Below are 26385 nucleotides of genomic sequence, written 5' to 3'. Positions count from 1 at the left end.
CTCTAAAAGAAACAATAGAAGAAGACTTAAAACTACTGATTTAGACCATGAACTCATTAGGAAGATGCTTGCTGAGCTAATAAATCAATAAGAATAAAAGTAATTTTCTCATTGACTTTCATACAATTGGTCTTCTTTTTGCAAGCAGTGGAGTTGCCCCCTGCTGGCCATTAGAAATAATGCATGTTAAGGCATTTACACATTGGGTTCAACCAATTTCTTTGAAGGTCAGAGCTAAAATAATTTATCACTCAATCACCAGAAAGATTAGCAGCAATAATTGTATTTATATATTTGAGTCACTAGAGATCTATTTTTTTTTTCTTTGTTGTATTCTGATGGAATTTCTTAGGGATGTTAAGTCGATTTGCAGACAAAGTTAAAAAAAACACTTTTTTAAAAAAGAAATTCTTTAATCCTGGTTTCTGGGAGCTTGCATGTTTAATTGTTGACACAACTATTAATTGATTAAAATAAGTTAATGACAATAAGTCAGATCACCTCATAACCAAAGTGCACTAAAATGTCTCAAAGTGCAAATAGAATGCGCTTTTAAGAAATGCATTAAAATGAAATACAGAAATACTTCTATTGATCCGAAGATGGAGGGGATGAAGAAGAGCAGTAGGCAACCAGCAGCAGTGATGCGATGTGTCACATGACCATGTCGGAGTCGGGTATACTCACTCTGTATTATAGTGGTCTGCAGATGTGACACTGTGCGCGCAGACAGACAGCAGAGCGCCTCCTCCAGTAGCGCACAATGATCCAACTCCTCCGCTCCCGACCCGGCTGCTGCTTTCGGAAAACTCCAGACTGTCACGGATTAAATAAAATCGTCAGTTCCTGAGAGCAGCGCCGAGACTACGACCCTTGTTTTGCAGCAGCAGGAGCAGCAGCGGTTACAGTCAACAGTTACAGACACAATCCTGTTGTGGTTTGAGGGGAGTTTCCACCGGCTCACCTGCAGAAACCAAACCATGCACTCCCGGTAAGTCCTGGTTGTCTGCGTGTAACGAAAGGAGAGGTGGAAGAAGTGTTCAGACACTTTAATTAAGTAAAATTGCTAAAACAACACTGTAAAAATACTCTGTTACAAGTACAAGTCCTGCATTGAAAATGTCACTCAAGTAAAAGCATGAAAGTATAATCAGGAAAATGTACTAAAAGTATTAAAAGTAAAAGTACTCGATCGAGAAAAAGCTTCACATTTATGCTGGAAACATTTTATTAAAATGTGAAAAATGACAAACGATTACAGCAGTTCTGTCCATTAATAATCGAATCATTTGTAGGCATTTATACTGTTGGATAGATTAATTTATACCCATACTATTGTATAGTCTTAATAGGCTTTGTGTGCAAAAAAACTTGATTTGTAAAGTAACTAGTAATTAAACTGTCAGAAGAAATGTAGAACAGACACAGAAAGTGGCATGAAAAGAAAATAATCTTATAATAATAAAAGTACCTCAAATTTGTACTTAAGCATTAAGTAACTGTATTTAGTTACATCCAACAACTGACCAGTAAGCAGAGAAAATCTTGTAACTCAAGGGAAAAATGTTAACTTTACTGTTAACATTTTAGTGATGCAGCAGGGGAAAAAATGGATACTGCTCTGAAAATCATTCGGTATTCTCCCTAAAATAAAGAATCCAAATTGGCCTTTCACTTACTTACTTTCATGTGTTATGAGTTTCATGATGCAGCTGTGCCAAAATTTTATAAAACACGAGACTTTATCATATCTCTGCACCATTTTCCTGACTGTCTAATGACAACACTGAATATTGTCGTCTCACGTGTCACTAAACAAAAATGTCCTGCATCACCCCTAACCCATTTATAAAAAATAGAGACTATATTCTTGCAGGCTTAAGACCAATCCCAAGGCCACTTAAGGAATTTTTCCATCAGAGTCGGGTAAGGCCTGATCTTTGCCCTGTCTGTCATATTTACAGCATTCAAAACACTGGAAGTGTACAGCTGCCAAATTCCAGCGCAGATAAATTCTTCAATGCTCCTCCTCAACTCCCATGGTTGTAATTATAAATCTATGATGCTGGTTTTAGGAATGAGGATGTTTTTTTCGAGCAGACAGTTAGAGGGGCCCCAATATCCGGTCACGTTTCAGATTAGATGAGAGATTTTTTAGCCCAAGAAAGATGTTGATATTAAAGGGGAAAATATCAATACAGACATATAGTGAATTTTTTGAGCTGGAATGAAAATAGATCTCTTCTATGTGGCCTTTTGCACCAATTTTGCACCAATATTACGGTTCCTTTCGTAAACAAACAATTTTCAGAAAGATATTTAACATTTTTATGAGTTAAACATAAAATGCATTGCATTGTCAACAACGATGATAACTGAGAAAAAAGGAATATAATAGAAATAAATAGCTAAATAAACATATTGTATGTTCAGTGTCAATTTATTCTTTATTTAAATGGTCAACAATTGACTAAGATAAAATAAATCGCTAGCACCATTTCCAAATATACCCAAGCATATTTTTTTAAGTCATATATTGTGAAAAAAAAGTTTTCATATCAATATATCAGTCAGGGTCTAGTGTTTGAGTCGGACAGTGAGTTCGTATTAAATACAGAAGTTCACGTTATCTGTCGTCCTGTCCATCCACAGGTTCACCTCCCTTCTATTTCTCCTCTTCCTTCCCCCTGTTTTTTCCTCCTCCTCCTCCTCCTCCCGCCCCCAGTGGGTTCTCCAGCGTGTCCCTGTGGTCCTCCCACAGCACACGGAGCCTCGATCGGCCCCTCACTTCCTGTCTCCAGCCAGTTTGAATGTCAGCTCGACCTGTGACCCAGAATGCCACATGAGGGCCCCTCGCCCCAGCTACTGGGACCTGCGCCGTCTTCTTGCGTATGAGACACTCCACTCCAATGGTCATCTTACGGAGACTGCCATTGGGATCTACGGCTACAACCCCAGTCCGAGCACCAGCCCGGCCTACTCCTCTGGGTCGTCTGGGAAAGCTGAGCGCTCCCATGTCAGGCGGAAGCGACAGATCTTCGGCCATGATGGACGTTTCAGCATTGCTGGGCAGAACTTCCTGCTGAAATATCCATTCTCTGTGGCGGTCAAACTGTCCACTGGGTGTTCTGGGACATTGGTGGGAGACCGTCATGTTCTCACAGCTGCTCATTGTGTTCATGATGGTAAAAACTATGTGAAAGGAGCCCAGAAGCTGCGGGTCGGGTTTCTAAAAACCAAGCAACGAGACACACAGTCTTCTCCGTTTTACCTTCCTTCCAACTTCACCAACCATGTGGAAGGTGGCGCTGTTCCTTACGCCCCGCCAACCAATGACAAAATGAAGTTCCAGTGGATCCGAGCTAAGCGCACCCATGTGCCCAAAGGATGGATTAAAGGGAACGCCAATGACATTGGGATGGACTATGACTACGCTTTGCTTGAACTCAAGAAACCCCACAAACGGCGCCACATGAAGTTAGGAGTCAGCCCCCCGGCTCAGAGGCTGCCCGGTCGGCGAGTCCACTTCTCAGGATTTGATAACGACCGCCCGGGCAAGCTGGTGTATCGCTTCTGTCGGGCCGGCGAGGAGACGTCAGACCTGCTCTACCAGCACTGCGATGCTCAGCCAGGCGCCAGCGGGTCAGGAGTCTACGCCCGGATGTGGGACGGGCGGCGCCGGCGCTGGGAGCGGAAGGTGATAGGTGTGTTTTCTGGGCATCAGTGGGTGGAGCGACAAGGGGCGTCTCACGAATTTAATGTAGCGGTGAGAATCACGCCTCTGAAATACGCTCAGATCTGCTACTGGATAAAAGGAAACTTTGTGGACTGCAGAGAAGGATGAGGGGCGACGCTACGAGACCACGGGTCCACTACATCCTCATACTGGAATATTTGGGATCCACATTTTTCATCCATCACTTATAGCACAGACGTAATATCAATACAAACATCAACATTTCGTTCGTTGCCCGAACACAATAATGGAAATATAGACCGGACAGACACAAATCCAGTAACACTAAATCATGTAAACGGGGTGCGTTCATTTCATTTCTGCTTAGTTGTGCTTCATCACTCACATTTATACTTTCTTGTTAACCGGGAAAACATTTAGGTCATGTGGTTTTGCAGAACAGAAGCAAGTTTATCTGTTTATCTGACCATTTATCTGGATAACGAAGTTATCTGGAGGACCCTCAGATCTGGACTGAAAACATCAACAGAGCAGGACTATTTCACTTTGCCTTCTAGCCCTTTTATTGCGCCAATACTAAAGATTGCACTGTTAAAACTCTTGAAGTTTTTCTATGGGCTTACCTTTGTGTTTTTAATATGCAATCAAACAATATCGTTTTTTGGAGCAAAGCTTACCATACTGCAATGAAAAAACGAAACAGATCCAACAGCACTTAGAAGAAACAATTGAAAAAGTAATTCAACTTTGAAAAATTTTTTAACTGCAAGTCTAATCATTTTTCTATTTTGTGTTTGCTGTTAAAACTTTTATATTCTCAAACAAATTTTATATTTTTGGATTCTAAAACAAATTTTATATTTTTGGATTTACAAATAAAACTGATGGATTTGCTTACAAAACCACAATTTGCATTAATACATTAACTACAAATCGTGTTTTACATGCCATTAAACATTTTTAATAGTGTATTTGCAAGTAAAACACGCCATTTTTTGCAGGAAGTTTTGCTCTAAAACGGATTGATTTATTGTAGAAAAGACACAGAAGTAACTCAATACATTTCTACTGTAAATTATGATTTTTGTGGATGAATGTACAAGTTAGCAACCAAAGGTGCCAACAGTTTCTCTCAAAACTATCATGTATCTCCTCTCAGTGGACACACTTATCCACATATTGTACTCTGTCAAATAAATTAACAGTGTTTTTGAAGAAAATTCAAGTTGTTGCACAAAATGTTATTAAATATCAGATACCAATGCTGCAGATAACTGGTTGTATGAAGCATATTTTTAGTGCTGTACTTAAATGCTTAGCTCCCTCTGGTGGCAAAGATAAGACATTACAGGTGTCAAACATATGGACTTGTTTCTTTCTCCTAGTTTAACATTTGTGTGTCAGAAACTTAAGACTGTGGCAAATTTAATGAAATATATGCTTTGAAATAAGCAGCTGTGTCACATATTTCCTCTCATTATGCTACAGCAACACATCCCTCACACAACACGATCTTTTGTTTAAACACCGTTTGTTTTATTGTCGGATGTCAAAAAGGCATTTTCAGAAATGCTGCGGGGAAACTGAACAGTGTAAAAAGCCGAAATATGAGGACCAGCTCCAATGACTTCTCCAGCAGCGACACATTCAACAACAGGTTCAACCAGGAGTCTGAAGCTGCATCCTGGGATATGGCACATGGAAAACAAATTACCATTCAATTTGGCAACTTTTAACAGAGGACAGATCATGAGAATCAGTTTTCATTAACACCTGTATTAAAAATTTCAGAGGAAGATCAAGTACACTTCGGGGCAACGTGATCAAGAGGTGATAGAACTAAAATCTTTTCAAATCTCATTTCTCCTCTTCAGCTGTGACCTTAGGAAGCAGAACAAATGAGTTATATGAGCAAAGGCTTAACATTCAAGTAAGAACTGGCATAGAAGTAGGATTTAAAGCAAATTATAAATGTCATCTTTCTGTGTTATTGAAATAAGGTCCAGTTAAAGGTGACATTTTAGTGCACCCATTAAAAAAAATCTTAAATTTCAGTGATGCTGCTCAATCGAAGGCTTACAATGCAAATTCAAGTCAACAGCAACATTCAGCTGAAACATTTGCTACATTCAAGTTAGGGCTGCACAATTAATGGAAACCGCATTATGGAAGAGTGCACTGTACAAATCGCCAAATGTGCAATATATGTGTCAAAATACTGTTCTTGAGTGTAGAGGATGAATCTTTGTTTGGTAGAGATCCTCACAACCCCCCCCCCCCCCCCCCCCCCCCAAAAAAAAGAATAAAAAAATAAAAATTAATTGGGGTAATGACGCCAAAATGATCTTTCCTTCCAATAATATGTTAATTGCAATATTGGAATCAATATATCAAATATAATAATCGCATTTAGATATTTTTCAAAAAATCGTGCAGCCCTAATTCAAGTGGGAAATGACCGTAAATAAAAGAAAAGCACCAAGAAGCTGATTTAAGGGCCGGGTTTGCAGATAAAGCAGAATAATGGGCACATGAATGGCATTTGTGAACACATTTCTGAGGCACAGAGCAGCACACAAGCTTCCTCCACCTCATTTACACTCAACCTGAAACTTTACTGAAGAAGTTAATGTGAAATTCACGACCGCACAGGAAACATTGATGCTCAGGTTTTCCCTCTCAGACTTAAACCTCCTCTCCTTAGCAGTTTGTTTTTTTGTGAATACTGAACAGAAAATCAGGCCCTGATGCTAATCTTTAATACTGCCCGACGTTATGAACCAGCTGCAGAGCCGAAGCCAGAGGCTCATGAAGAGAAACTCGCTTGTACGAGTAAGAGGACGTTCACCAGGTGTGACTCAACGGAAAGGCAACATGTTTGTAACACCACTGTGGTAACTGAGAATAAACACAAACTGGTAATGAGGTCCAGCCTTTGATTTTGCTTTCATCATCCATAGAAATCTCACTTTTAAACATCCTGCTGTCAAACCCACACGAGAGCGTGATGACAATGACATATCTGCAGCGGGAGGAGAGTTAGATCCGGGGACGTACCAACAGAAATCTTTATTATCAGCCACATTGGTTCTGTTATCTACATCCAATCCACAAAGAGATGGACCTGATGTGGTATGGTCCTCAATACCATAATAGTTTAAGCAGGCACCGAAATCGAACTAAATAAAAACACTGGCTGGATCACCTTTAAGAACACAAATGAGTCATACGCGATATCTTATCATGAATCTTTCAGCATGTCACAATGTGGTCAGACATCTTTTTTAGCAGACTTTAATAATCACCTGGAGACAGCAGCACCCCTTCAAACTGGAAACCTGTTAAACCAGTGTCAAGCTGTTTATTGTATTTTGGGGGGTGTTTTGAGTTTAAAGTAGGGACATCACGATACTTGCACACCAGGTCGTTGCCTAAATTATTATAAAACGTGAAAAACTTTTAGCTCACCCACCACCAACATTCAGACAGATGAAGCATACGGGCCATGGTTCTCTTTAATCCAGACAGAACACCACAGTTTAATTTAAGCTTTCATGTGCATGTCTTGATGAAACAGAGCAGCTAATATTGGCAGCGAGAGTAACAAGTTAGCAGACTGCTGAGTCGCCACTGCACCTTCCTCTCGGCTCCGCACCAGGTGAAAAAAAAAGTAGAGTAGCTGACTGCAAAACAAGAGTTAAGTAACTAAAATGAAAATCCTCTTCACTGCCAGAGACGTTATGAAATGTGTGGATGACATTGAGACTGAAATGGGATTTATTGCCTTGTTTTTGTTTTTTAACTGTGGTATCAAATATCCGTATTAGGTATTGGAAATGACTACTACATTTCTGGTATCGTGACATCCCTAAAGTTTAAAAGGTGCCAATAATATCTCAGTCCCTTCTCACTTGTTGACACTGGTGTAAGTTTGTAAAGACTGGTGCTGTAATGGCCCTTCTGATAGCCAATGGTGTGAAACAAGTGGATACTGATATTAAAACACAGTAACAAAAGTGAATAAGAAAGAAAACAGAATTCTCTGCAGAGGCAGTGGACGAGAGTTTTTCTCTCAGACTGATTTCAAGTCAGTTTGTATGAAAGTTTTATCCCACTTAGAGGTAAAAATCCACACTGAGGCCCTGCTTAAAAATAAAGTTTGATACTTATAGGCATAGGTTAGCTTAGCACACAGACTGGAAACAAGGGGGAACAGCTAGCCTAGCTGTGGTCAGTTACAAGCTAATGAATGAACAAGTTATATCGCCTTAGTGTTGTATTGAATCCAAAACTCAATCCAAAAAAGTGTGAAAGTGTCCATTTGCTGTTTTACAGCATCTTGGCATCGGCAGACTAATCTGCAAATGCCTCTTAGTCTCGAAACTCTGAGTTCATTTTGATGTCTAAGGAGCATTATCAACCAGAGCCGACCAAAAATGCATCTGGACTTACAACTAATCAGTTTTTAAAGGATGTGATGCAGCACTGAGTGATGCATGGGAGTTAGGAAGGTGCTTTGTGCATTTTCAAGCATTCAAATTAGAAATATGTGGCGCAGTAACAGAACCATGTGTCATATTTGATGAGTGCTGCCTAGCTCCACAGTTTGATCAGTTTTGTGAGTTGCAATAGATGCCATTCATCACATCAAACCCACTCCATGAGATGGAAATCCGTCTGAAGGGGAGAGTGACCTGAATCATCTGAAAGAGCAAATAAAACTTGAGCTTGGCAGATTCAACTGGTTTCCAGGTTAGTTTTAGGGGGTTATGTGCCTGATAATTTTATTGCCATGTACAGTAACTTATGGGAGTCTCTGAACTATCATTTTTAAACTTGAACCTTTGTTCTAATATTTTCGAAGGTGCTGGTAGGCAGAATTTTTGTTACCATTTGACAGAGCAAAACTATCTTCCTTGTTTCCAGTTTTTGTGCCAGCATTAAGCTAGCTGCCTGCATGATTTCGCCTCATATTTGATGGACAGACTCTTCACCAGAGAGCGAATAAGCGTATTTTCCAAAAAGTTGAACTTTTGCTTTAAAAGCACCAGTAAAAACGTGCTGAACATGTTGAGAGCAGAGACGGTGTTTGTGTCCTGCTACAACAAAGAGCTGCATCACTTTCACTGGTTTCAGGCACAACTTCCTCCACTGCTCTGAGTCGCTTGTCTGGTATAACTGACTGTCAGAGGCCAAGTCTGAGCTGCGATTGGCCGCCTGCACTTAAAATATCTTTGGTGAAAGTCACCTCCTAGCATTCCCTGACTTCCCTGTCGCCTGGCATCAACATAACACAACATGCTAATGTCGTCAGCGTGGTAATGCCCGGCGTAACTCGAAATAGTATACAAAATAAAAATATTCTTTTAAATAGGTATATATAAACATTGCATTAAAAATAGAACCGTATCAAAACATGATTATGAGTTCACAGTCTGTCCCTTAACTTCCAAGCCTGACCGCCAATCAACCCTCCGGTCCTCCACTTTACCAGACCCCCACACGTCTCCCCTCCACATCCAGAGTTCGTGGGTGCAGTCTCACTGCACGGAGCCTTTACTGTGACTTGAGCCCCAAACTGTTGGAGGACAGAGGGTAGGAGTAGGCTTTGCCCAGCACAATGCGGTCTCGGAGCAGTTTAAAAAGGACATAGTAGTTGCAGAAGAGAATAAGGCCGAGAGACAACGTGTGGTTCCAGCGCTCGGAGCGCAGCAGGGAGTATAACTGGTACAAAACCACACTGGACTCGATCCAGATCAGCAGGTTTAGGATCCGCAATGGCTTGTGGAACAGGAACTGGAAGACAAAAAGACAGAATGAGAAAATTAGACAAGAAATTACAGAGCGTATAGACGGTCATTGACAGAAATATTTAATATGAAGGGGGTGGACACAATAATATGAACACTTGCACTGTATAATACAATAAAGGAAGGAGCAGACAAACAGGCAGAGCTCCAAAATAACATATGTTCATTTAAAAAAACATAAATAACAGAAATATATATAATGAATGAATAGTGAATGGTGTATATTATGACGATCATAAGATGCAGCCTAAAGCTCCAGGAAGTTTACAGTTCAAAGACCTTCATTTTTAGGTCATAAAATAAATATTCTTGTGGAAATAAAAAAAACATAGTGCGGACACATGACAGGCAACACAAATAAGATGTTTAAAAAAAGCCATTCAAACTAGTTTTAGGTCATGTCTTAATGAGGGGTGGGGGTATCCTGTCAAAAAACTTTTACTTGATGCAGATTGCACCGTCTCTTACTTTCAAGGTAGGGTTAGGGTTAGGGCAATCATTAATGATCATGATAATTTATGTATTTAAGTGCAAAGGACCAACAGGACTTATCTAGCAATTAGCTTGCTTTGTTTGTCTGGTGTGAGAAGCCAGGAGACAACAAAATATAAGGACATAGTTTCATTTCAAAATATCAAAATATTGTGGAACTGAAACATCAGATAATGTTGAAAATCAAACACTTTACAAGGAGTGTATTCAAATTCAAGCATAATCCTAACTAGGGCTGGGCGATATATTGATATAAAAGATATATCAATATATTTTTAAATATGATATGGAATTAGACCATATTGCATATATAGATATAGTTCAAACTTGCACTGTGATCCTTGCTCCAGGCAAGCTGCGGTTTTTATTTAAGATATTTTTTTATTTAAATGTGCACTTTATGGAGATTTGATTTGATGAGAAAAAAAGGTACTCCTGTTGCTATACAGTATTTATGTTCACTTAAATAAACGGTTTCAATAAAACTACTTGTGACATGTTATATTTGGCTTTGACTGAACATTTGTTCTCACTTATATAGTATATTGATATTCAGCCTAAATATATCGGGATATGACTTTTGGTCCATATCGCCCAGCCTTATTCCTAACCATGAAGACATAACGTTTTCCAAACTACGATCCCAGAGTCTTGATGTTTTATTCAGTACTTTTTATCATGTCCACACTCTTCTTAGGTGAATAACTATGAAGTACAGATACTCACATAAAACCTTGCATGGGAAACATCAGAGGGCAGAGCGACATTATATGGTCCGACCGCCTTATACAGAGATCGGCTGTGTCGTACCAAAACCCCCTGAGGCCAAATGGTACTTTCTGACCACCTACAAAACACATCAACAACACGGTTACACACAGACCGCTAACAGGGTCACCTTTAAACCTGTGTGTGTACAAATGGGGCCACAAAGCGCCACTCACACATGCTGAGGTGCGTTGCTGTACGAGCCGTGCTCCAGTTTCTGCCAGCGGCCTAGGTGAGCCGCAGAGCGATGAAGCAGGTCGCAGTAGCTGGGGGGCAGCAGCTGACTCATCAGCATCACAAACGCATTGATCCACACCATGATCAGGTGCTCACATGACCACCGCATGTCATAGTACTGGGTGCTCTGTTGGAGTAAAAGGAAGAGACGGGTGAATCTACCCTAAAATGAACAAGAATCCAGGGAACATGAAAGCTAATAAGGTGAAAAAACACCAAATGCAAACGAATCAGATACCAACCTTAACGAAGCAGAGAGGCAGGAAGGCGACGTAGTAAGCACTGAACAGTGAGTTGAACAACACTTCCTTGATTCGCCGGTTGAAGTCGCTCTTCAGCTCCTCCACCTCGGCTCGAATCAACTCCGGTGTGTGCGAGTGTGTGTGTGGTGGGCAGGTGTGCGTGGGCATGTGTGGCGGGCTGGAAAACTGCTCTCTGAGGTTCTCTCGCAACAAGAAGAGGAAGTCACGTGGTCGAAAGAACGGGGTCTCTGCTAGGTCGGTCTGCTGGTGGTCGGCGGGGTAATCGCAGTCAGCCGATGCCGTTTGGCTTTTCCCCCCCTCCTGATGGAAACAGCAAAGCGGGACGTACACACCGAACCTGGCATGGACGGAGGTCAGCGAGCCAGCAAACAAAAGAAGAGAGCAGTGAGTTTTAGTTTCAACTGATGGCAGGAAGAAAAGGAAAATAGATGATGTGAAAACATCATGCATATTTAAAATGAGACGGATGAAGGAAGGGTGGGTCCATAACTTTCTTTTCCATTAGCAAACACATAAAAGGACAAAACAACAACATGCTCACTGTAACATCATCACTGTTAATGACCTGATTAATAGCTTTATGAATCATTTGTTTTAAAAAAAATCTGATGTATGGTGGCCTAAAGGAACATCTCATTAGTTTTATGTGGGCCCAATGCCTTTTTCTTACACCAGTGCATCACTGAAGAGGTGTCATGGTTTGTTTATTAAGCATTGTTTTGCACACTTAAAGGCTTTAGTCATGTCTTTCAGAGGTTTATGCCACAGTTACAACAAAAATAGATAAAATACAATTTATTTAGTGACATTTTGTTTTGCTGACTCAGCTCTCTGGCTGGTTAGGCTCTTTCTTGAGTTAGCTGGTCCAATAGTACTGTAACACTTCCCCAACAATGCCGTGCATCCAGTGAGCGGAACGGCGTCCAGGAGGCGTAACAGCCACTCTCACACTCAGCACTGCAGCTGTGTGGATCCCAGCTCAGACTCTGAACCACAGATATAATCTGAATGTCATTTACAGCACCTTTCATTTGTCAGCTGTTGTGGTTTTGTGGTTCCTGTGCATTCTAAATATTTTACTCAGATGGTGGCAAATTAGAATACAACCAGCTACCACTTTGGTTCCACCGAATATGTGCAACACATTCGGAGTCTGCAATTGACAACATCTTTAGCTGCTTTCAAAGCGACAACTGCACAAAGTGAACTGAGCAGAGGTGTAGAAAGTCAGCAGGGTTTGAACTTCTCTTTCACGCTCTTTTTGTTTAATTCTTTACACAACTTCTTTAGTTTTTTTGCAAACTGAGTGAAACATTACATGCATTTGTGGAGAGAAGAGAGTAAAATTACCATCAGAAGGATTAACTGCGTTTTGCTGCTCTCTCTGATAACAGGCCGTTTGTCCGCCTTCTAGCATGGCCATTCAGAACAGATATAAAAAGGTGAAACATGTCTGCCTTGAGATGTGTTCAGATGACACCTTGTTCACTCATATCCTGGCCTTTAGAGGGTTAGGGGGAGGGGTATCAAAGACTCACGGGTATCCCAGGAAGAGGAGGTTGAGCACAGAGTGGGTCTTGCAGAGGTTGACCAGCGTCCAGCAGAGCACCCAGCCGCACATGGTGAGCAGGCTGAGCCGAGCTGCGATCAGAACCACGTAGCGGAGCAGAGATCTGCCGCTGCTTTGAGACACCTGGACGAGACAGAATCACTCAGTTACCAGAAAGACACAAAGGTTTGACTGTGTGTACCTGAATGTGTATGCTGAAACGTTTACCTCTGAAACGATTGTCCAAACAAGCCTCCTGGCCAACATCACTGTGATGAAGATGGCCAGGTGGTAGTCCATTAGATGAAAGTTCTGTTCACACAGGAGAAAGAAACTATTATTATTATTATTATTATTATTCATGATTTCATGAAGTTTTTAATACTCAAAATATGAATATATTACAATTTTTGATAACTAAAAATGATGAAAATAATCAGCCTTGTTTTTAGATTTAAAAAGTTTAGGTTTTTCATATTATAAGTTAAAAAAGAAAGAAAAATGATTTCAAGTTGCTATAAACAACAGAGCTACAATGAATATTGTGTGTGTGTTCTTACGAGCGAGGTAGAGGCAGCAGGGTGGCTGTATGGGTACCACCACACTGTCCTGTAGATGTTTATGTACTGGACAAACAAGGCCACCAGCAAATAAAGAAAGAGCAGGAACTCAAACAGCAGGCTGCTGTCCAACGGCAGCTCAGGGATCCTCGAGTGCCGGACTGGCTCCGGGGTGATGAGGGCAGAGAGAGGGGGCGCAGACAGACCCACCGAGTTACTGCTCCTGAAAGACAGAAGACACGCACAAACATGAACACAATAGACACATAACTGCGGTAAAGAACAATGTTTGTGTCACATGTTGTTTTGTTAGTTTGTCTCAAACAGTGACAGTGTAACAGGTCAACAAACAAAACCTGTCAGGCTCAGAAGGAAATATCAGTCCAAATCAATCAATAGCTAAATGAAACATTATTTCTAATAGTATTTAGAAGTAATTCTTAAATTACTTTTTAAAAGTATCAAACCTTAGCTAGCCACATTCTCAACTGGGAATTGTTCGCCTCACTACGGGCCCCACTGTGTCACTGCAGCACAGGTGGTGCACGATGAAGCTGCCCTTTTGTCAGTTTACTCCAGGCGCTGGTGGCATGTACTTAGTGCTGCAGAGCCAGCCGAGTATCAGCAAAGTTTCACCATAAAGCTGCGATCACACAATGCAAATTAAACACTGCCAAATAATCGCCTCTTGGTCACTTTCATTTTCCAAGGTTAAATAAAATATTTACTTCTGATTCTGAAGCACATTTGGTGTTTGCATGGCATGAAGTTCAACCGTGTTGAACTTTCAATCAATCAATCAGACTTTATTTGTATAGCACTTTTCATACAAGTGAGATGCAACACAAAGCGCTTTACATAAAAAAGAAAGGAGAAAATAAAATAATGATAATAAAAAGATAACAAAACATAGAAACAAACAAATAAAAACCTAGATAAAAAAGATAAAACAATAAATAAATAATTAAGATAACTAGAGCATGATACAATATATATATATATATAGAGATAGACTAATAAATAGTAGCAAATAAATAAATAAATAAATAAAAGAGAGGATGTTATAAAACTAAGATGCATGAGCAGAAAAATCTCTAAAATGGTTCAGGTAAAAGCCAAGTTAAAAAGATAAGTCTTAAGTTTGTTCTTAAACATATGAACAGTCTCGCTTTGACCAGCGATTTCACAGCCTCAACAAAAACGCGTGTGTGCGCTGTTGGCCCCACTTGGACTAGAAACACTGATTTCAGTGTGTGTCACATCCTGCACTGCCTACCTTCACCTCGGCAGCTGATGGTGCATTGGTGTATGTGTGACGGCAGCCTAAAGTGATGAGGCATCATAAATTGTCTCAAGGAGGGCAGCTTCGCCCTCAGGTGCTTTCCCTGTTTGCATTTGTTTTCTGAAGACTCACTGGCTTGTCACAAGCCCCATTATGTTTTTTTGAAGAGGAAGTGACTTTCTTTCCAGTCATGATTTCAATGTGAACGCAGCAGCAGCCTCAGGTAGCAACCAGAAAGCATCAAGGAGTCAAGTTAAAAGAATTAAAATAAAAAGCAGAAATGTTTTATTTTTTTCCAAATGTTATGTATGAAAAGACCAAAAATGTACACTGTAAGTGAATTGCATAATTACTATAATCCAATTAGTTAAACATTATTTGTATTGGGACGATTCTCTATCCTGAGCTTTTTGATCAGCATCAATCAGTTTCCACTAGAGCCTGACCGATATGCGATTTTTGAGACAGATGGTGATTTTAGGTGGGAATATTAATCAGTAACCAATATGGTGGCCCATATAGTAATTTTTGAGCTGGAATGAAAAAAGACCTTTTTATGTGGATTGAGCTCAGATTTTTCACCACTCTGCAAATGTACCCAGAGAGCAACTTTCATAACATAAAGCTTTATTAAATAATATTTAACATTACTATACATTCTTATGCATTAAAAAGTGTATTACATTGTCAGCAGATTCTATAAATGATAACTGAGAAAGTAATATGTAAATATGAATAAAAATAAAAAGCTAAATAAACATCATTACTGTTTAGTTTCAGTCAACTGCTGACTATAACAAAAAAAGATTCACCCAAACAACAATTTGCTGAAGTATATACTATGTAGATAAAGTTTTGATAGCTGCACATTTTGTGCAGCATATACACTGATAACGGCATGCCAATTTCAGCCGATAATAACGGTCAACAGAAATATCAGTGGGGCTCTAGTTTTCACTCAAAGTAAAATATTTAAATTTAGTAAAACGAGTGATAAATGTATTGTTTGTGCTCACCTGTTCCTGAGGCCTGTACCATTGCCGAGGTTGCCTCCAACGAGGGTCTGCAGGGATGGCAGAGCAGAGCGACTTAGCTGCTGTCTGCTGGGGCCCCTGCGACCTCCTGGCATGGTCGCCAGTTACCGTGGCAACCACGGACACCACCCACCAACCAACCGCCGCTGGCACTCCTCCTCTTCTCCTCAATGTGCCACCATGTACAGCCAGGCCACTGCGGAGGAAAACCGGAAGACAAGACTGAGTCAGAACAGGAAAAGTAAACAGATCATAAAAAATACAAGTCACGTAGAGATATAAAAAAAAACTTCAAAAAGGAACTTTGAAACTGTTGAAAAATCAATATTTGCAGCACCCTGGAGTCAAATTAAATAGAATTAGATGATAGATCTGTCCCAAGGTATTTACTTTAGAGTACACACATAATAAGTAAACAGTAGTGGGTAATCAGGGGAAGGGTTATTAGAGCAGTCTACAAATGATCCCATTTTTCCAATCAGCTGTCATCAGATTTTTCTCTAATAATAATATTTTTGTCTTCTGACATTTTTTTCCAGCTCCATGAAGTTTGCCAATCAGCATTTTAGCAAACCTGCCTGTTATTATCACCAATCTGAGAGAGATTGGTAAAGATAAGTAAAGTTTCTGTACCTTTTTATCTTTAAAAGTTAATTGATAATGGTAATTCAATAAATAAATACTGTCATCTGTAAAATTAACACCTGGTTAAGCCCATTTCTGTATACTCCATAGTAATATGTCAGCAAAAAAATAATAACGCCGCTATGATTGCCCCCAGCATTGCTCCCACATGCAAAAAGCAGATCATAAAGCGTTGATGACCTAATGAGCTATGATGAAGTTCAACTGCTGTTTTTTCGATGTTGCGATAGAAACAATATAGAAAAATACATATGAAAGTCGTGTTCTATAGCTTTGATGTTATACATCGCCCAGCCAGATGAGGTGTCTTTAAAAACATATATTTAGGATAGATATTTCTTTATTAGCCCCACAACAGGGAAATGTCCAGTATTACAGCAGCAAAAAGTGTATAGCAAAATTAGAAAGAAGCAGCAATAACAATAAATACAAACAAGTAATATTAACCCTCTGAAATCTTTAAAAAAATCTATACCTATGTATATTGTATATATATATATACATATATATATACATATACATATGTGTGTGTATATATATATATATATATACACATATATACATATATATATACACACATACATACATATATACATATACACATACATACATACATATATATATATATAAATATATACACACACATATATATATATATATATATATATAAATATATACACACACACACATACATATACATATATACATATATATGTATATATATATATATATATACATACATATATATATATATATATATATATATATATATATATATAAGAAAACATTTTGAAATATATCGATATATTTCTTTATATAAATATATATATCGCCCAGCCCTAGGTAGGAAGAAGAAACATTGAGCGCCATGTTTTTGGTGAACGTGTTTGTGTACAATCATCTGTCTCCAACCTTTCCTTTCTCTCCATTTCTGACTCAGTGTTTCTGTAGTAATTAATAATTTATTCTGAATGCTGCTCTGTCCCTTTTTGACCCGCCTGCCCAAAGCTAAAACGGCAGACTGTATAAAGCTCAGCCCTGTCCGACCTGTGGGATGTCCATGCAGGTTGACCACCTGGTGAGACATCTTGCAGTGTGTGACCCCCTGACACCACTCAGTCAACTTTAAGACTCCGGATCACAAGAAAACAAGGTGTGTAGTGTGAACAGTGCAGCCATCTGATCTGTGTACTACTCCGCATTAACATCTGCCTGAAAAACAAAACTTATTGTACTGTCACTGTATTTAATGAATACCAGAGAAGCGATGGAAAAGAACAACTTCTGAATGAGAATCTGCTGCACTTTTAAACAAACATTAATTCAGGTTTAAAGGGACAGAAGATGTCAATATTGTCCCATTTTTCTATTTGGCCCTGCTCTGACCAGCCCTTACCTGACAAAATGACATGTCATGGCGACATTAACTATGTCAGCGGTTCATTTCAACCCTCCCAGAACTGCCAGGGTTTTCCACAGGAAATTATTTAGCAGAGGTAGTGAGCCACTCATACCCTGACGCATCTTCTTTTATGTTCAGTTTAGATGATGAAAAAGAAAAAACACACTCATCTTTTCTCCTCAACTCAAACTCATCCTCCACACTACACCATAAAAATAGTTTTGTTTTGTTTGTTTCCATAAACGGAATGCAATTTGATGCATTTTGATGTAAAACAGTGACGACAAATCAACCTATATGGCATTTGTTGTGCGAGATAGCCTCGTCTATACTTTTTTAAGATTAGTTTTGCCATTTGTGCTTTCACTGGGGCTGAAAGTGAAGAGGCAGGCAGGAAGTGGAGGGGGGGATGGGGGAACAACTTGCAACAGAGGTCCCTGGCTGGAATCGAACCGGCGTTGTTGTGGTTATGTGGCGCATGCTGTAACCACTGTGAATGTCACATTTAGTAAAAATTATGAGGTTGTTGCTATTTTAACATTTTAAACATTGTAAATACTTGCTGGTTTTCTATACTTTTCTAAACTGAATTTATTCAGGTTCTGAACGGTTGGCCGGACAAAACAAGTTTTTGTTGAAACAGTTTTAGTTATAAGTCAACTCAACAGTCATTTTAGAATGTGTGATCTGTAGTGCTTTCGAACAGCTTTGCATTATAGAGTAAGGTGTTTATAAAATTTAGCTTTAACCTCATGTTATAAATGGGTTGGGCAAAATATCAGAGACGTATATAGCAAGTATAAAGCAATACAAATATATAATACACCATAAACTACTGCTGAAACAACAGTTTCAACATAAACTAATGGAGGTACAATTAATGAAAGACTGTCATATTAGATTGCATTAGATTTAGCTATGTGTACTTAAACTTGAAAAATGAGTGTACATAAACTGAGTCAGAGTACTTGGCTTTCCCCTGGAGGTTTAAGTTTCACTTCAAAGAAACAGCTTCACTCATCAGCAATGCTACATTCATTTCTAAGGGGTGTAATCAACGACTAAAATGCCTCTGAACGACCAATAAGAATGACGAAACATAACAGTAACAGAATCCTGATTCATTTTTGGTCAGCAGAGCCTAGTTTGACAGTTTGATCTGAGTTTCGTGAACTGCGATGGAGGTCAGTGAGCCGATCCAACCTGCAAACTGGTGCAGGTCACAGCTGGAGGTAATCCGTCTGAATGAGAGACTGAGTTCGGCAGATTCGTCTGGTTGCCTGGTTGGTGCGTACTTAAACACAATTTTGAGGTCCTTTGTACAATACATGAGCATTTACATTTTGCTACTTTATACTTCTTCTCGACAACATCTCAACTACATATATTTGATAACTTTAGTTACTTTGCAGATTTAGATTGATTAAAACACACACCATAGACTGTATATAAGACTATCACAATAGTGAGGGCAAAACATCAGGCTATAGATCCTACCCCTCCATGTTACTTAAGGGATCAGAAATAAAACTATAAACTCAAATTAGAGGGCAAATAACTTTTCCCAAATATGGTTTCTGTCACTTTAGATAGTTCTTATCACGTGGATGTTTGTTCAAGTGTTTTTTGTGGTTTTAATTTGTTATTTGACGTTTAAAAAAAATTGGGACCAATTGCGAATCAATTACACCATCAATCGTTGATGGTGTAATTGACTCGCAATTGGTCAGGCAGGTTTTTGAGCGGGCAGAGCCTGTATCTGGGATTCTCTGATTCACTGTTCTCCAATGAATGGACAGATCAGTCTATATGGATGTATCTTTAGACCCCTAATAAACATGTTGGGAAACAACCTCCTAAAGATGTTTGCAGGGGGAATGACACATTGCTAAATCCACGTCTGCATAAAATGACTGCAGAGGAATTTTTCCAATAGCCAACATCTCCTTTGAGGCATTAACATTAGCACTAGAGCTGTCGGCTGCACTTTATACTGAACATTTTCACTCGGTCCACTGAGACCGTCAAAACTGAAACTGACACCCGGTGAGCCAAAACACGACCTGAGGAAGATACCTGAACCTCTTCTCCGCTCCCAGACTACCAGTACAAATGTATGAGTGCTTATATAATTCATAAATGCTGATAATAGCAGTTTATATTTAACTCATCATAGCTGGAAAACCTGCAGGTGTGACCAATAACATTAACAATGGCTCATCTCGATTTTAGGTAAGCCAGTTGAGCAAGCATGAACAATGCCCTTGACAAACCGAAATGGAATGCAGCCATTACTTATGTAATTATTGATTAGGGGCCTTCTAATGCTACGACACATCGAATCAGCTGTTGAAACAAATACCAATTAACTTCACTTTGTTTCACTCTCAAAACATTTTCATAGACATTTCAAAACTAACAGACCGGATGTGGGAGGTTATGAATAATTTATTGTAAAGATGATCTGCTTGTTTTTCTTCTCAGCACTTTTGTGTCAATGTGTTGGTGTTAAGTCCAAAAGATATGTACATTTTTATTCATTTGTTATTCTTTATTAATTCACTGTGAAGTCCTACAAAGCAGCAGTGCGACTGTTTAATTATATTGGGATGTTTAAAGGAAATGGATAAAAATTTCTGTCAAATTTTATTCCTTTTGTTCTATTTTTATTTAATTTTAAAGTTGTTGTTTATGTTTGTATTTCTACATTTATCCAATACTCTTTCGTTTTTCCTACCTGTCTTGTTAACTTCTTCATGAAAAAATTGCACTTTTATTCCTCATACCTGCATCTTTTCTATTTTTTCCTTCTTCTTCCTCAAATTATCTCTGTGTATGAAACGGGCTACATAAATAAAATTGCCTTGCCAGAGTTTAATTATTTCATTTACATTTTCGCATTTAACTGAGAGAATAGACATGCAACAGAAAGTGCAAAATAATTGTCATAATAAAAACTGATTTAACTTGCGGAAAATGTGCATTTATTCTCAGGTTCAAGCCACTGAAATGTAAATGTGATTTGAAACATTTTGTTTCTTGTAAATCAAAAAATGATTGCGTTTTAAATCCTGAATCTTTGATAAAATGTACAATATCAATTTATATTGATTTATGTGTTTGTTAAAAGTTGATTTGTTGCACAGTGAGATGTTTTAAAGCTACAAGCTGAGAGAGCCATGGGCTACCAGAAACAAAAATTCTGATTATTAATCAGCCGATTTTTTCCCCTCAACTCATCAATGAATTGTTTTACCTCTAAAATGGCCATCATCCCTTATTAAAATGACTTATTTTATCTGACCATAACATACAGATATATTCCCTTCACTATGATACATTACAAAGAAAAGCAACAAGTCTTCACATGGGAAATAATGTTTGAACGAAACGATTAATTGCTTATCGAAAGCTGCCAATTTATTATTTTGTCAACTGATAATCAATGAATCTAATAGGAACAAAAAAACTTCCTTTTTGCAAAAACTTGTTTTTAAAACATGATATCTCATTAAAATCTTAACTTATTGGTTACAAAGAGTTGACTCAATTGGTCAATAAACAAGGAAAATAAATGGCAACTGATTTTGTAAACAAATTATTCAAACACTTTCTTGTTCCATCCCCTAAAATGTGAGGATTTGTTCCTATTCTTCATCTTATTTAATCATAAAATGTATATGTTGAGGGTTTTGGACTTCTGGTCGACAAAACAAGCAGCCTGACGAGGTCACTTGGACACCACTTTCTATTTTCTGACACGTCATTGATTAATTTCCTGAAAATACAAGCATCAGATTAATCAGTAATGTAAGTAATTAAAAAGTTCCATCTGAGCTACTGTAGCTGTACTATAAAATACTGTGCAAGTTATCTTATCATCACTGCTCAGTGGATAAAAAACAGTAGTCCCTCCCCTCTTTATGATAGGCTCCTGAAGCGAAACACAAACCAGAGCCAGATAACATCCAACCTCTGTGCGTATCAACATTTCCTGTGTGCTCATATGAAACATGATGGAGAGGATAGTACAGCGAATTCTGCGGCCTGTGTGAAGCTCCAATATTAAACAATATTAAAGCTGAATCCTCAACAGGAAACAGCCGTTAACACTCACGCCACGAGGGACAGAAAATTACAGTTGAGAGTCAAAAGTGAAAACAGGAACTGTGAACTAGAGAAATTAACTACAGTGGAGGGACTAAAGAAGAGTATTTTACAGTTTTGTGGAAGTGCAGCACGTGTTCTAGTTTTCCCCTCAACACAAGTCCTTTTAAAAAGTCCTAATGATCAGTACACACCCACACACATGTATGTATGTATGTATGTATGTATGTATGTATGTATGTATGTATGTATATACACACATACACACACACACATATATATACACACACACATACATACACACATATATATATATATATATATATATATTTATTGTCGTGTATTGTCCTGACTATCTTCCTTTATGTGAGTTTTCATCTGACTTGAAGTGAACTACTGTCATTGGAAGGTTTCGTTTGTGTGTGAAAGTTGCTTTGCTGCGTGGGTTGATGAGGGGACTATCTGTTCTCACGAAATTGATCAGTTCTCATTAGAATTATCAGCTCAAAGCAGGTGGTTGTGCCTCGATGCCAACCTCCCTTTTCTCTTATATCTTTGATGTTGTAACTACAAACATGAATATCTGAACTTCTTTGTCAGACTGAACTGAAATAGATTTGACTCTTTACTTTACTATTATTCTATATTCTATTATTATTATTCTGTCTTATCACTTTATTAAAAGTAAAAAAGACAACTGCTTGTTGCATCATCATGTATTTGTTCACTTCTCCGCAAGGACATCCATCACTTCCAACATATACTCCACTACATGTCAGAGGCAAATGTCTGACAGCTTTAGTTACTTTTCAGATGACAGTTTTTCTGCTCCTTCCTGTACGGTAAAAACCATGTATCTCCAAATGTGGTGAGTTTCAACCCAAAAATTTGAATGACAGTGTTCCTCTATATATTTAGAAAATTCTCCCTATCCTTTAGTCCCTCATAGCCAGATTTATTTTTCTTATCTAAATAAATAATTTAACATCCCTCTTGGATCAGCTGGGAATGTCAGTTTTTCATGAAAAGCGTCAAAGATACATGGTTCTCACAGGAGAACGACACTTTAAATACATAATAATCGTACTGAAAATGATGCATTGCAGCAGATTAAACTACTTAACAGTTTATACAATGTGTTAAAATCAGTAAGATGTCACATAAACATTTATGCAGCAGTAATAATAATCCAAAATAACACAATAGTAAACACTGACAGGAGGCATTTTCCTGCACAATGCATACTATTACTCTTGATAATTTTACATAAGTAAGGTTTTGAATGCACGACTTGTACTTGCAGTGGAGTATTTATTTTACTGCACAATGCATACTTTTACTGTTGCATAAGTAAGGTTGTGAATGCACGATTTGCACTTGCAGTCCAGTACTTTCACATTGTGATATTACTACTTTTACTTAAGTAAAATATCTCAATACTTCCTCCTCCACTGATGAAAAGCGACTAAAAAGCAAGAAATTGAGCTGAAAGTGTCTGTTGGTCTGTGCTGAGTTCTTTTTCGGAGAGACATTTTGTTAGGAAGTATTTTTTTTTTCTTGAGAGACTTGCTAAGACATGCACTGAAGCTGCCTGTCTGAACCATGACACCAGGCAGCAGCAGCAGCGTTGTCATTTTGTACACGGCGGAAACTTGTGAGCATACTTTAAGAAATGCGTTAAGGATATATTTAAAGATTGGAGCTAGCTGTTAGCTGGCAGATTAACATAAGTTTCTTTAAAATAAACAAAACCCTGCGTTTACTCACACAACACACGGTGGGGTGAAGTGAACGAGGATGCATCAGTCAGTTGTGTGGCTTCCAGCCCGACGAGTCCAGACAGCACCGAGCATTTTCTCCGCCTTCCAGCTTCAATATCCGCGGCTGCACTGGTGTGGCGACGAGCTACGGCGGCACCGGCGGTGCTGGAGGGTCGCTTCCTCACCGGGTGAACACATAAAAACGGCTTTAAAAGTTAGCCCCCGGGGCTCCAGGAGCAACAGTGTAAAATGCGCTGCACAGAGACCGACGTGGCAAACCCGCACCTCCTCTCTCTGCAGCGTCATCAGCGCGCGACTTAATGAAAAGCTGCACAGTCGCAGTTTGACAAAACAAAAACTGGTCTGGAGTCAGTGCTGTCAGCTCATCTAACTTCTGTTAATTAATGTCGTCACCCTGTTAAAATAATCGCCCAACTAATTTGTTCAAGTTTTGCAGGAAACACAAAAAACTTCACCAAAAGTGTAGCATATGACATTTATTGATCATTTCACTCAAAAAGGATATAACAAAGGATATTGGCATAGTAATAACACTATGTGTAAATTATGTAAATTATGTAACTTAAGAGAAATAAATTACTTAGGCAATGTTTTGAACATGCCTTTGTGACTTAAGCAAGATATGGTTTAACACTTTATTTTGAAGGACTCTACATAAGAGTCACACAAGCCTGTCATAAACATGACATGGGATGTGTCATGAACATTAATGACACTTTGAAGTAACATTAATGCTCATGATACTTATCATGTCATGTTTCTTACCATATCTTGCTTAAGTCACAAAGACATGTTCAAAAAATTGCCTGAATCACATTTTATTTTGACTTAGGCATAATAAATCTGCTTAAGTCACACACTTGACATAGGCCATTATCTTAAAGGGGTAAAATCACATGATCTGATCAACTGAGGATGTAGGTGATTTTACCATAGGTGGCAGGCGTCATGAGGAGATGATTTAAGCAAAAAAAAACAACAATTTTGACCAAAAAAATGACTTAGGCTATTATTTTAACAGTGTGACGATGTTTTAGGCATTCATTACTTTTTTCAGTGGTGGAAAGTATATGGAACTAAAAAAGTAACAGTTAACTGAAATATTGAAAATAAAAATTGGCATTGAAACAAAAAGTTTTGGCACTGAAAAATGTTTAACTGAACAATAAAACACAAACATTGAAAAATTACAATCTCACAATCATTGTCATTTTAAATATATTTTTATATCATCATTATGATTGTTTTTTCAATTTCAATCTTTACATTTTTTCTTGATGTCTGTCTTTTTTCAATGACAGTTTTTTCACGATGTCAGGATTTTTAAGATGTCACTGGTTTTTCAGTTTTAACTTTCTGTCACTCTTTTGCCGTGGAGAGGAGAGGCTACTGTACTTACAATTATGAGGTACTGGACTTCAGTTTTTCCATTTTATGTAACTTTATAGTTATATTTGTAGTACATCGATTTATATACATTAATTTTTAAAATATATTTTATAGTGGCTTGTATGTAGGGTTGCAACATTCCTGGAATTTTCAATGTTGGAAAATTTCCATGGGAATTAATTGGAATAAACCAGGAATTTAAATACTACGACTTCCCTAAACAGGGACAAACTTAAATAAAGTTGGGGAAAATATTTTTTGGGCATACTCTTGACTAAAACAATGATTTTATGCAAGTACACTTGAATGTCTATGCTATTCCTCAAACACATGTACAGGTGATTCTCAATGAATTTGAATATCATGGAAAAGTCCATTTCCAGTAATTTAAGTCAAATAGCCCCAACCAAGTATTGAGTGCATATAGATGGACAAACTTTTCAGAGGCCAACATTTCCATATTAAACATACTTTTGGTGTTTTGTAATATTAAAACATTTTTAATGTAATAAAATGTTTCATTCTGTGTAATGGATCTATATAATGTGTTATTTACACTTTTTGAATTGAATTACTGACATAAATAAACTTTCTATGATATTCTATTTTTTTGAGATGCACCTGTACATAGCACACTGCTTACTGCAGGGCTACTGAGACCATGCCCCCTACACGCACTGTGTATTCCTCCATCACATGTTCAAGTCAACATTTACATGCTGAATGGGACTCTTTTTTTGGAGGGAGAGGGGCTCAAGAAAATAAATAAAACTTGATAAAGTTCTACTTACAAATAAATCTGTTGAAATGTCCTGTTTTTTAAATTCTGAATATTTCCAAAATTCCCCAGCTCAACTTCCCATGGAAAGTTTCTCATTAAAATTTGTGAGACTGTGTAAAACTTAAACAAAAATAGAAGAGAGTATATTTACAAAAACAAACATTTATCATCATTATATATATTGACTTTGTCAGTGGTGGAATTTAACTGAGTACATTAACTCAAGTTCAAATACAACTTTGAGGTATGTGTACTTACATATGTTACTTTATACTTCTACTTCACTGCAGTTTAGAGGAAAATATTGTACTTCTTATTCTACTACATTTAACTGACAGCCATGATCAATTTAAAATGATTACACATTTTTAGAAATTAGATATATTACTTAGTTAAAATGACAATGACAAAGGACAAGAAAAAATAACTGCTTACATAAATGTTCCAATTCCCATGTTGATTTTAAGAACTTTTAATACATAAATTAAAATCTAGATAATTAGTAGTAGAGCTGTGAATTCATTGTACATTTTAATAATTTTCAGCGTCAAAGGTTTGGTCTCATACTGAATAAGAACACTCAACAGC

At 38.1% G+C, this 26385-nt stretch overlaps 2 protein-coding genes across 3 annotated transcripts; one reads left to right on the top strand and one right to left on the bottom strand.

The window, feature by feature from the left end:
* The first annotated feature begins 746 nt into the window (after nucleotides 1–746).
* LOC131984673 (serine protease 23-like) lies at nucleotides 747–5978 on the top strand. 2 transcript variants are annotated; one of them, XM_059349594.1, is made up of 2 exons: nucleotides 747–991; nucleotides 2726–5978. In XM_059349594.1, exon 2 carries the CDS (start codon nucleotides 2843–2845, stop codon nucleotides 3842–3844), a length of 1002 nt encoding a protein of 333 aa, XP_059205577.1. In that variant the 5' UTR covers nucleotides 747–991; nucleotides 2726–2842; the 3' UTR covers nucleotides 3845–5978. The 2 variants fall into 2 exon arrangements, with proteins under 2 accessions (XP_059205577.1, XP_059205569.1); XM_059349586.1 differs by having other exon boundaries at nucleotides 2653–5978.
* Nucleotides 5979–6741: 763 nt separating this feature from the next.
* On the bottom strand, nucleotides 6742–23871 carry tmem39a (transmembrane protein 39A). The gene is made up of 9 exons (XM_059349575.1): nucleotides 23614–23871; nucleotides 15675–15888; nucleotides 13377–13599; nucleotides 13045–13128; nucleotides 12806–12960; nucleotides 11247–11604; nucleotides 10944–11131; nucleotides 10726–10846; nucleotides 6742–9493 (listed from the first exon to the last, which is right to left on the bottom strand). Exons 2-9 carry the CDS (start codon nucleotides 15785–15787, stop codon nucleotides 9254–9256), a joined length of 1482 nt encoding a protein of 493 aa, XP_059205558.1. The 5' UTR covers nucleotides 15788–15888; nucleotides 23614–23871; the 3' UTR covers nucleotides 6742–9253.
* Between the last annotated feature and the right edge of the window lie 2514 nt (nucleotides 23872–26385).

Source organism: Centropristis striata, chromosome 2 (genome assembly GCF_030273125.1).
Source record: "Centropristis striata isolate RG_2023a ecotype Rhode Island chromosome 2, C.striata_1.0, whole genome shotgun sequence".
NCBI lineage: Eukaryota > Metazoa > Chordata > Actinopteri > Perciformes > Serranidae > Centropristis > Centropristis striata.
The sequence above is the reverse complement of the archived record's forward strand: the minus strand, read 5'-3'. Positions and strand labels throughout refer to the sequence as shown.